The sequence below is a fragment of the Saccopteryx bilineata genome, chromosome 5 (genome assembly GCF_036850765.1).
Source record: "Saccopteryx bilineata isolate mSacBil1 chromosome 5, mSacBil1_pri_phased_curated, whole genome shotgun sequence".
Classification (NCBI taxonomy): Eukaryota; Metazoa; Chordata; class Mammalia; order Chiroptera; family Emballonuridae; genus Saccopteryx; species Saccopteryx bilineata.
The window spans coordinates 96614926-96627738 of NC_089494.1; the positions used below are offsets into that span (position 1 = coordinate 96614926).

General features: G+C 37.9%; 1 protein-coding gene and 1 pseudogene across 2 annotated transcripts in view; both read right to left on the minus strand.

Moving 5' to 3' along the window:
- KYNU (kynureninase) overlaps positions 1-12813 on the minus strand; it is a 130084-nt gene that overhangs the window by 113912 nt on the left and 3359 nt on the right. Inside the window, exon 2 of one of the 2 annotated variants that reach the window (XM_066279744.1) lies at positions 9726-9907. The exons of the other annotated variant lie outside the window; for it this stretch is intronic. Coding sequence (XP_066135841.1) covers positions 9726-9894 — 169 coding nt within the window. The 5' untranslated portion in view covers positions 9895-9907. The remainder of the gene's footprint in view (positions 1-9725; positions 9908-12813) is intronic. 2 annotated transcript variants of the gene reach the window in all.
- On the minus strand, positions 4151-8067 carry LOC136337944 (putative RNA polymerase II subunit B1 CTD phosphatase RPAP2 pseudogene; annotated as a pseudogene).

A 12813-nucleotide genomic window follows, 5' to 3' on the forward strand; every position in this document is an offset into this window, starting at 1 on the left:
TCTCAAAAACATTTGTACGCAAAGATATGCAGTCCCATGTTCATTGTAGCATTGCTCATGGAGGCCGAGACATGGAAACAACCAGAGTGTCCCTCAGTAGAGGACTGGATAAAGAAGATGTGGCATATTTACATAATGGAATAACATACTACTCAGCTAGCCATAAGGAATGGTGAAATAATGCCTTTTACAACAACATAGATAGACCTTCAAAATATTATGCTAAACAAAATAAATAAATCACAAAAAGCTAAAAACTCAATGATTTCATGCATAGGTGAAATATAAAACTAAAGCTCATAGACACAGGCAGAAGTGAAGTGTTGACCAGAAAGAAGGGGTTAAGAGAGGTAAGTACAGTGAACCAAATGTACTGTGACAGAAGATGATCTGACTTTGTGTGATGGGCACACAGCACAATGAATAGTTCAAAAGTTATAAAGACATACACCTGAAACTTATGTGTTCTTATAGACTACTGTTACCCCATTAAATTTAATTTTTTTATTAATTTAAATTTAGTGAGAGGAGCGGAGGCAGAGAGACTCCCACATGCTTCCTGACCAGGATACACTGGGCAAGCCCACTAGGTGGTAATGCTTTGCCCAACTGGAGCTGTTGTTCCCTTGCTCAGCTATCAAGCCATTTTGTTTAGGGCCTGAGGTGGAGGCCACGGAGTCATCCTCAGCAACCAAGGCAAACTGGCTGTGGGAGAGGAAGAGAGAGAGAGAAAGAGAGAGAGAGAAATGAGAAGGGGAAGGGTAGAGAAGCAGATGGCCACTACTCCTTTGTTCCCTGACAGGACTCGAACCTGGGATATCCAATGACGGTTCAACGATTTACCACTGAACCAATGGGCCAGGGCTAAATTTAATTTTTAAGTATATAAAATCAACAAAAAGAAAACAACCTAATTTAAAAATAATTAACAAGATTTGAGCAGACTTTTATTAAGAAAAGAAATACATGGATATTATATAAGCACTAAAACAATTAATATTTAAGTTCATTAGCTATTAGAGAAATGCATATAAATACTAAAATAAGATATTAGTATATATATTAGAATGACTGAAAGAAACAACAATAATATGACAATACCAACTGCTAGTAATAATGGGTAACAATAGACACACAATGTTGATAGCAATGCAAAATGCAAAATAGTACAATTATTCTGGAAAATGTTAGACAGTTTATAAGGTTAAAAATACATTTGTAGTATGATTCCACAATCCTCTTACAGCATGCTACACCAGGAACTGACAAATTATGGTTTGTGTGCCAATTCCAGGCCATTGTTCATTTATGTATAGCCTGCTAAGAATTCTTTTCTTTTTTCACATTTTTAAGTGGAAGAAGAAGGAAAAATAAAAAATGGGAAAGTGACCATGTATCCTGCCAAGAGTAAAATATTTACTATCTTACCTCTCACATGCATAAAATAAGTTAGAAATTTAATATTCACACAAAATCCTGTACATGAATCTGTATAGTAATTATTCATAATCACCAAAACTGTACACAACTCAAATGTCCTTTTTTAAAATCAAATGAAACAAAACCAGACTTGGTGGCTTCTTGAGCAGACTAAACCAGTTCAGTCATCTTAATCTAGCTTATTACCAATCCTCATGAAAAATAAACAGTCATAGACGTTATAAACTGCTTTGTAACAATATTCTCCTAGTCCTCATTCCACGTTTTGATATGAGTGCTCCTGGTTTGCAAACGGTCTTTCTGATGTATGCACAATAAATTATTACTAATTACTACTTCACTGGTTCATTGGTATTACTTTGACTGTTTCTGAAACTATAGCATTAGAAGTGGGATCCAAAGAAGACAAACTTCTACAATCCTGAGGCTGTGGAGGAGCCAGGTGCTGAGACCCACAGAGCCCCCTGTACTCACTGCTTTCACACTGACCACAGAGCTGTTGAGTGCGCCACTGTTGCATCTGAGCTTTGCTCTCTTTGCATTTTGAGCTCCCCAACTTTATTATGCACACTTACTTTCTATTTCTATTTCTTTGTTCCATTCTATTTCTGTTTCTTTGTTAAAGCTTTGTGGTAAATTATTCATCTTGTTTAACCCTTTGAGTAGTATGAATGTTCATGTACGTCCTTGTGCCACCTGACCATCCAGAGTACGATTGTACAAAAATTTTTACTTTAAAAATGTGTAAGACAACATTAAAAAAAGGCAAATGTATGTTCTTCTTGTTTCCATAAATTGGTTATCAAACAAACATGATTTTAAGTTAATGAAACAGTAACTGGAACTAATTTCACTTTTGAAAAAAAAAAAAACAACAACTCACTCCCTGGGGATCAGTGAACATGAAAAACATTCACTACTCAAAGGATTAAAAAGGGGAAATACACAATTCTTTCTACTTTGAAACAGGTGTTAGAAAACATAGTTAAAATGTTTTACAGAATTCAAAGTCAAGGTAGGTTCCATTTGATCCTTGTCCAGAATCTTTTTCTCTGAAAAAACGGGACATCTTGCCCTGGTGGGACAGCTCAGTTGATTTAGAGCATCGTCTTAAAGTGCAGAGGTTGCCAGTTCAATCCCCAATCAGGACACATACAGGAACAGCTCAATGTTCCTGTCTCTCTTCTCCCCCCCCCCCTTTTCTTGCTGAAATCAATAAATAAAAATTAAAAATAAATGGAGCAACTTTTGAATAACTTGAAATTGTAATGATCAAACTGTGGAAACTTTTGTTTCAGATAAGTCCACCTTAAGAGAATGCCTTAAAAAAAAAGGATCTCCTATCTCTTAGAGACAATGTGATACATACTTTGCTCAGTATAAAGGAGCTTCTAAAAGACAAAATGACTCCAAAAATAGCTTTAAGAAGATCCTTACAGCTTGCAAATAAAAGTCTTTAGTAAAATGTTTTGGCCATTTAAGCAGGTAACCTTAACTTAGTCCACCTGACAGAAACACAATTTGGATCCAACCATTCTTTTTTGAGTTTTGTACCTGAGAAAAAGCTAAATTTATTAAACTGTAAGATTTCTGTTTGTGTCTATCTGTATCTTTATATGTGTGCTTAAAATTTTTGTTGAAAGGAAGAACTCTGAGAAAAATACGCACCTAGAGTGAGAATAAAAATTGATCCAACTCTTTATGAAACCATCCTAAAGTGATCTAGAACAAACTTCCTTAAGAATCTCTGACTTAGGAGATTCAGGAGTGGGACCCAAGAACTTGCAAGTCATATTCAATTGCCTGGTGATCCCCATGATCACCAATACTTTGACAATACCTAATTTTTAAAATTCTTTTTTCTTTTTCTTTTTAGAGAGCAGAGAGAGAGAGAGAGAGAGAGAGAGAGAGAGAGAGAGAAAGAGAGAGAGAGAGAGAGAGAGAGAGAGAGAGAGAGAGAGAAGGGGGTAAGTAGTAGAAAGCATCAACTCCCATATGTGCCTACCAACAAGCCCAGGGTTTTTGTTTTTTTTTTGTTTTTAGTTTTTTTTTCTTTTTGTATTTTTCTGAAGCTGGAAACGGGGAGAGACAGTCAGACAGACTCCTGCATGCGCCGGACCGGGATCCACCCGGCACGCCCACCAGGGGCGATGCTCTGCCCCTCCAGGGAGTCGCTCTGCTGCGACCAGAGCCACTCCAGCGCCTGGGGCAGAGGCCAAGAAGCCATCCCCAGCGCCCGGGCCATCTTTGCTCCAATGGAGCCTCGGCTGTGGGAGGGGAAGAGAGAGACAGAGAGGAAGGAGAGGGGGAGGGGTGGAGAAGCAGATGGGCGCTTCTCCTGTGTGCCCTGGCCGGGAATCCAACCCGGACTTCTGCACGCCAGGCCGACGCTCTACCACTGAGCCAACCGGCCAGGGCAAGCCCAGGGTTTCAAACCAGCGACCTCAGTGTTCCAGGTTGATGCTTTCTCCACTGCACCACCACAGGTCAGGCTGACAATACCTAATTTATAAGAACTTTTAGGGGTAAATTTTTGTGTCATCCAAAACTATATATTTTGAATAACAAATGAATTGTTTAATTTTTTCTTAAATGTTTAAGTTTTAATATTTCAACTTTTATTTTTAATTAAAAAATACTACATCTTATAGCCAGGGATGCAAGGACTTGGTTAAGTTTGTTGGAATAATGGTTCTCTTCTATTGGGGGAAGTCACTCTGTACAGTTAGAGACTGGGAAGCAAGTGTTGAAATCTAAGAAGGTAAAGGTTTTACTCAAAACAAAGTTGTTATCTGTCACCACCAGACCTTTATTGTGGCTAGAATTCCAGAAATGGTGTAAATAAATTCATTTTCTGTTTATTCTTCATAGATTATACCTCTCTGGTTCACAGTTAGTTCTAAATATGATGGTTAATTTTTCAAGGTTTCCATTCTTTAAATGCATTTCTTCAAGCAGGGTGGCTAAAAACTATGTAAATATCATAGTTGTGTTGATGATATTTCTGAATGCCATCAATTGAGGTCAGTAATGACAGCCACACAATAGCAATGAAAGCACATTCTCAAGTATGTGTATAATATTTCTATTTGTTAATCTGAAAATTGGGACCAGATTTTTGAGTTGTGTGTAAATATCTCTTTATATAATCTGAAGAGGCTCCAAAAGTCCATGTAATACTTCACTTAATTTTTCAAATACAATGTGTTTTTTTAATCTGGTACTGAGAATTGAATCTATCAGGGGGTATGTGGAATTACACTCTTCTGAGTCTTGTGATGTGATAGTTTCTTATTTTAAAATATATTACTTCTCTAAAACTCTCCGATCCTTAGGTTTAATGTTTCAGTTTCTTTTTCCAAGTTCTCATAACTTGGCAGTGGTTTAATGGCTGTATATGAGAATCTAAAAGGCAAAAAATTCACCCAAGCTGTCCTGAGATTCCCACGAGGCAGAGGAATGATTATCTGGGTCAGAGTTTATGTCATCATCGAGGTCTTCTTTAAACAGAGAGGTTGAATAGGGTTTCAGACACACAGGAGCACAATTCCGGCCATACAAAAACCTCTTCCACTCAACCAATGTCACCTTCAGAACTTGAAGGTTGACTTTGCCACTTCAGGAACACACCTGCACTGAACTAGAACTTGACCTAAAACCTTGGTCTGATTTGTCAGATTACCTCTTAAAATGCTCAGCACTTTTTCTTACTTAGAGTTATTTCTGAACTATTGTATTTATTTTCAGAAATTTCTGTAGCTTCTGTTTTTTCTCACAGAAGATGATTTGAAGAAATGAGTATTTACTTCCTGTAAAGGAAGTTCACAAAGGGCAGCTTTCTCCTGATTATCTGATCTTCAAATGCCTAACTGCTCAGTAATGTTGATTAATGTGTTCTTTGTCTTCTTGCCTGAGTTTAGTTTTTTGGCTGGCTTTTTTTTTTTTCATGGTTTTTTTTGGGTGGGATGAAACTGTGGCCTTATACCCCTTGCATTTGCTCTGTCTCCTGGTAGAACGGAAGAAACAGTCTTGCTCACTATCATTGCTACTAACACTGTGTGTGCTAGAAGAACTGGATTCATACCAGGACAGTCAGTATCTGATGCTTTAATGGCCTACTGCATAACTTTATTTCTTTTCCAGAATGGCCACTTTGTACTTCCTGTAGCAGCTGAAAATCAGAGGGCCATTTTTCTTCTTGAACCCACACTGGAATTTTAGGAATTTGTGCTTCAAAAAACTTAGATTCTTTATAACAAAAATTGTAGCAAAAACCTTTTCTCCATTAATACTATAGACTACAGCTTTTGGTAAATAGTCTCTGTTTCCTTTTGCTACCATTCTGAGATTCAGTGACAATAGGGATAGCCACAAAGCTTGATAATAGAACATTTATCCACGACTTTGTTGTAGTGAGCAGGTATGATAAACTTCCCATATCCCTTGAAGAATCCTTCTGTAACATTATCTTCTAAAAGTTATTCAACAATATGTAGAGCTTTTCTCTCATCTTTTTCAGTCTCTTCTAATTCCCTTTTCCTAGAAATATCTTCTTGTTTCAAGGTACTTGTCTGTTTAGTACCTGCTGTGTTCTAGGAAGCATGGGTGTCCTGGGCCTTGTGGTGAGCCGAGGGCTGCCTTACAGACACAGCCACCAGAGTCCTCAGATGGTTGGACACCCGAGGCGTCTCCCTCCCAGGTTCTCCCTTCCTTAGCGTAGGGCGAGCTGGGGCAAAAGGGTGGCCCCGCGAGTGCACATTCTTTATTGAATCAATTCATCTTCTTTCTCTTTATATATTTTTAAAAATAAGGAATAACTTATCCAAGATTGTAATTTTCTTAGTTATTTTCCATTGGATATCTGATTAAAACAAATGTTATACCTGTTGTCAGGATTCTAGAGTCAATTCTTTTGTATAATGAAATATTTATATGTAAAATGCTATCTTTCTTTACCTGAGTTATGATTAATTTATTTTAAAGCTTAATAGAAGAGTCCTGTGTTGATCTGTTAATAATTCCTACTAAAGTTAAAAGTCTGCAATGAAAGGCCAAGTTAAAATTCTAGCCCTATTTTAGGTTCACTTTACATAATCTTATTTTTGTACTCTGTAAGACCTTAAATATTTTTTTAAAATATTTTATTTTTAACTTTATTCAGTTTCTTTTAGAGCAAGAGACACACACACACACACACAGAGAGAGAGAGAGAGAGAGAGAGAGAGAGAGGAGAGGAGTAGAAAGCATCAATTCTCATATGTGCTTTGACCAGGCAAGCCCAGGGTTTTGAACCAGCGACCTCAGCATTCCCCGGTCGACACTTTATCCACTGCGCCACCACAGGTCAGGCAAGACCTTAAACATTTTTGAGCAACATTTGTCTTTTCCAGCTGGAAGAATTGTGGCTCTGAAAAGGCTACTTGTTCCTCCAGGTTCACCTAACAGAGGAATTAGAACCAGGAATTCACAGCAATTCCCAAGACAGATATTATGACTTGTTAGTTTACACTGTGAATCCATTGAGCTGGGAGTGGGAGAGGTGGATAATAAAATGAGTTTTAAAGCATGGGGAAGAATATGAAAATGTAACTAATAAATATTTGTTGAATGAAAGTGTCTAAATGTGAGGATGAAAATTATGTTAGTTAATGAGTGTTAGCTTCAGTAACAGAAATAAGTGATAAATTGTAAATACCATTTTAACTTTCTGTGTACCTGTTCATTTCAATAGCCTTTTGTTCCTGGAAACTCAGGGTTGGGTCCTACATTAAATCCTTAATGTTATTATATAGAATAAAGGCATCTTGGCCCTGGCCGGTTGGCTCAGTTGTAGAACGTCAGCCTAGTGTGTGAACATCCTGGGTACGATTCCAAGTCAGGGCCCACAGAAGAAGCACCCATCTGCTTCTCTACCCCTTCCCTCTCTTCTCTCTCTCTCTTTCTCTCTCTCTTTCCTTCCCACAGCCATGGCTCACTTGGAGCGAGTTGGCCTCAGGTGCTGAGGATGGCTTCATAACCTCTGTCTCAGTCACTAAGAAGAGCTCAGTTGCTGAGCAATGGAGCAATGCCCCAGATGGGCAGAGCATTGCCCCCTAGTGGGCTTGCTGGATGGATCCTGAGCAGGGCACATGGGGGAGTCTGTCTCTCCTGCCTCCCCTCATCTCACTAAATAAAAAAAAAAAAGCATCTTAAGAAAAGAAAGTTAATGACACCAACCCCCTAATGCATCACCTCTAGTGTCCGGGAAGCAGTCATTGCTCAAAAATGTGTGTCTAGATGTGGCCATTGTACAGCATCATTCCCCAAGACAACTCAGCCCAACTGGAAGGCACAATGGTCCACAGGCCCCCCTCTGTCTTCAGTGTTCCTCCTATGTTCCTCTTTCTCTCTGTGATACCACCATCCAACCTTACTGGAAAAATTTTGTTACTATTTTTGTTTGCTTATTTTGTTGTATTTGTTTTTCTTATCACTCTAAAAATGAATAAAATTTATTAAATTGTGAAAACTATTAGAAGGTGACCTAAAGGTCCATGACACTACAAGGTTCTACTCTCATACCTCAACTAGGAACTCATCAAATCTCTCAGGCAGCCCATGGAGGGCACACTGGGGCAAGGCCAGCATAACCGACTTGTCTTAATTGGAACATGGTTATTTCTGAGGATTTCCACATTGTATGCTGCTGGTCAGGGTGCCCCTTCCTTCCCATCACTGAAAGAATATTTTTAGATTTAACTTCCTCATTTTCACACATTTACAATTTATTTCCTTCCTTAGATTCTAATAAAAATGCCCTTTCATTCTAGATTCTAGAAAGACTTAGATCTTTCTTCTCAGAAAACTTCACTTATATTCCCATTTTATCTGTCTCATATATCTGTCATTTGTATCAGTATGTTTCTCAATTGGTATTAAGCAACTTCAGATTAGATATAGGGTTTTTCTGCTATTTCATCCTTCCATAATTCTACAGGGTGCCATCTGTGTTACATAAAAACTAAAATAGAAGCCAGTTAAGACAGTTATGTGACTCAATCCCACTCTAACATGGTATGAGCTGATTGTACCTGCCTCACTTAACGTGAAGAAAAAAGGAAATTAGACTTTATTATAAAGTATGTAAAACCCATTTTGGTGTATCAATTCTATTCAATCTCACAACCTTTGTATTAAAATAAAATGGAGCAAAGCCAAATATGAGAAATTGTTTTGTACTTGGTACCAGTGTTACTAGCTTTTCTTTTTCCTATCCAAGAACAGAGTTAGCTTACTCCATTATTTTTAATGCATTATTCATTTCTTAATCACTGATTGCTTCTTTTCCCTCTCTCTCTCTCTCTTTTGGTAAGTCCTATACATGCCAACTTTACTCACAGTACAGAAAAACAGCTATTCACATAAAATCACTTCTAATATACCAAGTCCCAAAATGACATTTTTTTTCCGAGGCATATATCATGCTATCATCGCTAAATGCCACCAAATCAGATAATCTAATACTATATTGAAAATGGGTTGATTTTGAGCTCAAAGTCCTTAAAGAACAAGTAAATTCTGCTGCTTATAAGTTTTAATCAGAGGCCCTGGCCGGTTGGCTCAGTGGTAGAGCATCGGCCTGGCGTGCAAGGGGTCCCGGGTTCGATTCCTGGCCAGGGCACATAGGAGAAGCACCCATCTGCTTCTCCACCCCTCCCCCTCTCCTTCCTCTCTGTCTCTCTCTTCCCCTCCCGCAGCGAGACTCCATTGGAGCAAAGATGGCCCGGGCGCTGGGGATGGCTCCTTGGCCTCTGCCCCAGGCGCTAGAGTGGCTCTGGTCGCGATAGAGCGACTCCCCGGAGGGGCAGAGCATCGCCCCCTGGTGGGCAGAGCATCTCCACCTAGTGGGCATGCGGGTGGATCCCGGTCGGGCACAAGCGGGAGTCTGTCTGACTGTCTCTCCCCGTTTCTAGCTTCGGAAAAATACAAAAAAAAAAAAAAAAAAGAAAGAAAAAAAAGAAAAAAGACAGTAAAAAAGTTTTAATCAGTCACTCTGTTATTCAGAGAAGTATATGACCTCCTATAAGTATTTTATTCAGAAGAGGAGAGGAAACATAAACACTCAGAGGCCAAGTTCGGCTGACATGTTAATTTAGCAGCACTAGGAAGCTGCTGTTTTTCAGACAACTGCAATGGCTCTATTATGTAAGGCAAGAATGATTTTCAAAGATTTATGGTAAACACGTGCAGTAACAAAAAATTAAGAAATTGATTAAGAACAATAAAATCCTTTCTACTATTCTCACTTGGAGGCAAATCCTGCATTTTGGGAATATAAAAATACTCCCTGAAGTGCCTCAGCTTATCTTCCTCATCGAGATGGAGGGCGACCCTCTCATCTGTAGGATGACATCCGAGTTCAGACGCCACACGCCGCACGGTTTCAGCTGGTAATTCAAGAGGAAAAGACTCCATTACAAGTTGTTCTCTAAAAGTGAAAACAAAATTTAAAATAATAAGCCACTATTATTTTCTTTTCTGCAGAAAACTAACGTTTCAGGTAAAACATCTTTGGTTTTACCTATGATTCCCATCTTCCGAACCTCAGAAATCATACAGTTATTATCCAAACAGAATTAAACTTTATGCCTTAGTGTTTCTCATGTATGAAATGAAGACAATACTAGTCACTTTGGAATGTGGAAATATTCATGGTGCTCTCAATAAATGCTAGCTCTTTTTATTTTTATTTTCTGGAAATAAACCTAATTAGTGCCTGGCAAACATGTATAACTGAAAGTACTCCCCTAGATGCGTGACTAGAAAGTAACAGTTGAAGACATTTTGTCAAAGTGTAGAAAACAGTGCCTCATCTAGCTTGTCCTCCGCACCCCACCTCATCTATCCCAACTCCAGGGATTCTTAGACCATAGTTTTAAAATTATAGAGATATATACAGGAGAACTTCAAAAAAATTCTTTACTGTGAAAAGGATGCTGATAAAAAAGGTAACTTCTTTTTAAATAATATTAGTATTTTTGGCATATGAAGATCAAAGAAATCTTCTTGCTGACAATGAGACACTTCTCTTTCATTACCATATATACATATGGCCTAGAACAAAGCAGGACCCTGTGGTGTTTCTTGAAACCACATTCTACTTTGTTTAATTATCATTGAACATTCCCAAACTTTCTGGGGGAAAAAAAACTTAATTTTTCTGAAAGGGTTTAATAACAATGAAGATTTTAATACATATTTTAAACTTCACCCAAGTTTTACACATTTTTTTATATTTCTCAAAGTTTTAGTTTTTTGAAATTGAATAAGAACAGCATTAAAGAAAAAAAAGTTTTTCCCTCAGGCTATCTTAATTAACATATGTAGACTTTTCCTGGCTTCACATCTACTTTTCTCTATTCATTTTCTCTTTCAGTAAATATTTATTGAGCACCCACCATGTTGTATCATGCACTGATGGAACAGCCGAACATAAGACAGCTAATAAGTAGTGACTTTTGTAGAGTTTGTTTTTTAGGGAGAGAATGAAAAAATAAATTAAATTATATAGTTGCAGATAGTTTCAAGACCTGTGAGGAAACAGATCAGAATAAAGGGACACACAGTCACTAGGGGATGAAAAAGCTACCATGGGACTCCAATGCACCTCTCTGGGGCAAAGATAAAAAATCACTTCTGAATTACATTATGGAGAAGAGCTGGAGGTGGGGGGCAGGTAACAGCAAGTGCAAAAGCCCAGAGATGGACTTTGCCTGTTCAAATAATGTACTAGAGGTAGTGGGAGGCGAGACTTTGGTATAAGAAAGACAGAGGCAGAAATTAGTCAGGAAAAACTTTGCCAGCCAAAAAAGAGTTTAAATATATTTCTAAGTTTAATTAAAAACCATTGGAATATTTTGAATAGGAAAATGATATGATAATTTTACACTAAATAAAAATCACATTTTTTTCTGCTTTCTGGTGAGTTATTAGTTTAAAAAGAGGCAAATTAAAGCTATTTTAAAAGTTCAGGGGAAAATGATGGTAGATTAAGTGTGGCAAGGAGAAAGGTAGATAGAAATATCTAAATTTACAAGCTATTTTAGAAGAATGTTTAGATAATCTTGGTGAAGACAGACAAAAAAAGTGACTTCTACCTAGGGAAGAAGCATTTTGAGGAGGAAAATCAGAGATCTGTTTAGGACATGTTAACTTTGAGGTAAATACTGAACATCCAGGTAGAAATATCAAGCTGGCTCTTGAATATTTCAGTCTGTAGCTCAGGGAAAAATAGTATCATAAAATATATGTTTGATATTTTTCAACTCATAGAGTATACTTAAGGCCTAGAATGCCTAGAGACCAACTAAAACTAACATGGCTAAGACTCTAGAGTCTTAATTTAATTATCTTTCTATGTATGCGTGTCATGCTGAAAACTTGATTCTAAATTGATCTCTATCACTTGACATTATCAATTGCCTGGTCATCATTACTTAGACCACTCTGGGACACTTGACCCACTAAAGACAATAGTTTTATCAATGGTCTGTGAATGACTTGCTGTGAAATCTCTGACCAAACAATTATGATGGTGTTTAGCCGAGCATATAATTAAAATCATTCAGGAACGAGTAATGAGATGTACTTCTTCATTAAGTTAGAAACAGGAGCAAAATTTAAAAGAATCATAGAGAAAAGCAATAAAATGGCAGAGGATAGGAGTACTGTCATAACTGACTCATCTTTCAAGTTGTACAGACCACTGATTATCAAAGCATGAACTGGCTCCAGTCATGTAAGGAAGAATCCCTATTAAAGAGTAGCTGGAGCTGGAAGAGCTGTGGTTCTGAAAAGGTGACAGGACAAATCAGACTGGAATCCATCTGATTTGTTAGTGAATCTATCCATGCGGCAAACTGTGTGAAGACCTGGGAGGCTGTCTGCTTCGCTGTTCTGAAAACCCATGAGCTGTGTTTCTGCCTCACTTTAACTGTGTCTTTACCATAAAACCCATTAGTTGTGGTAGTTTGATTAAGTGGCTGGTCTATCCCACTGAGATGTATTCTATCTCGGGGCAGGGGGTGTTGAATCCTGTTTAATTTATCTATATAGTCACCCCACTGTTGAGCAGTACCTTTTAGATAGAATGTTCCTCCAAATTAACAGTTGAATCAGAATATATGAAAGAGCAGGGTGAAATTTGATATGACTAATGACATGTTCCCAGAGAGATAACCTCTTCCTCTGGAACTACATTGGAAATAGAGGAACACTCTTCCTGAAACTCAGAATCAAGAGAGCTTGCCTTATATGTATTTGGGACTTTCTTTGGGGAGTCATCATTTTGAGAAGTTCACTGGGGTTAACGCTCAACTCTAAATGTGGTTTCCT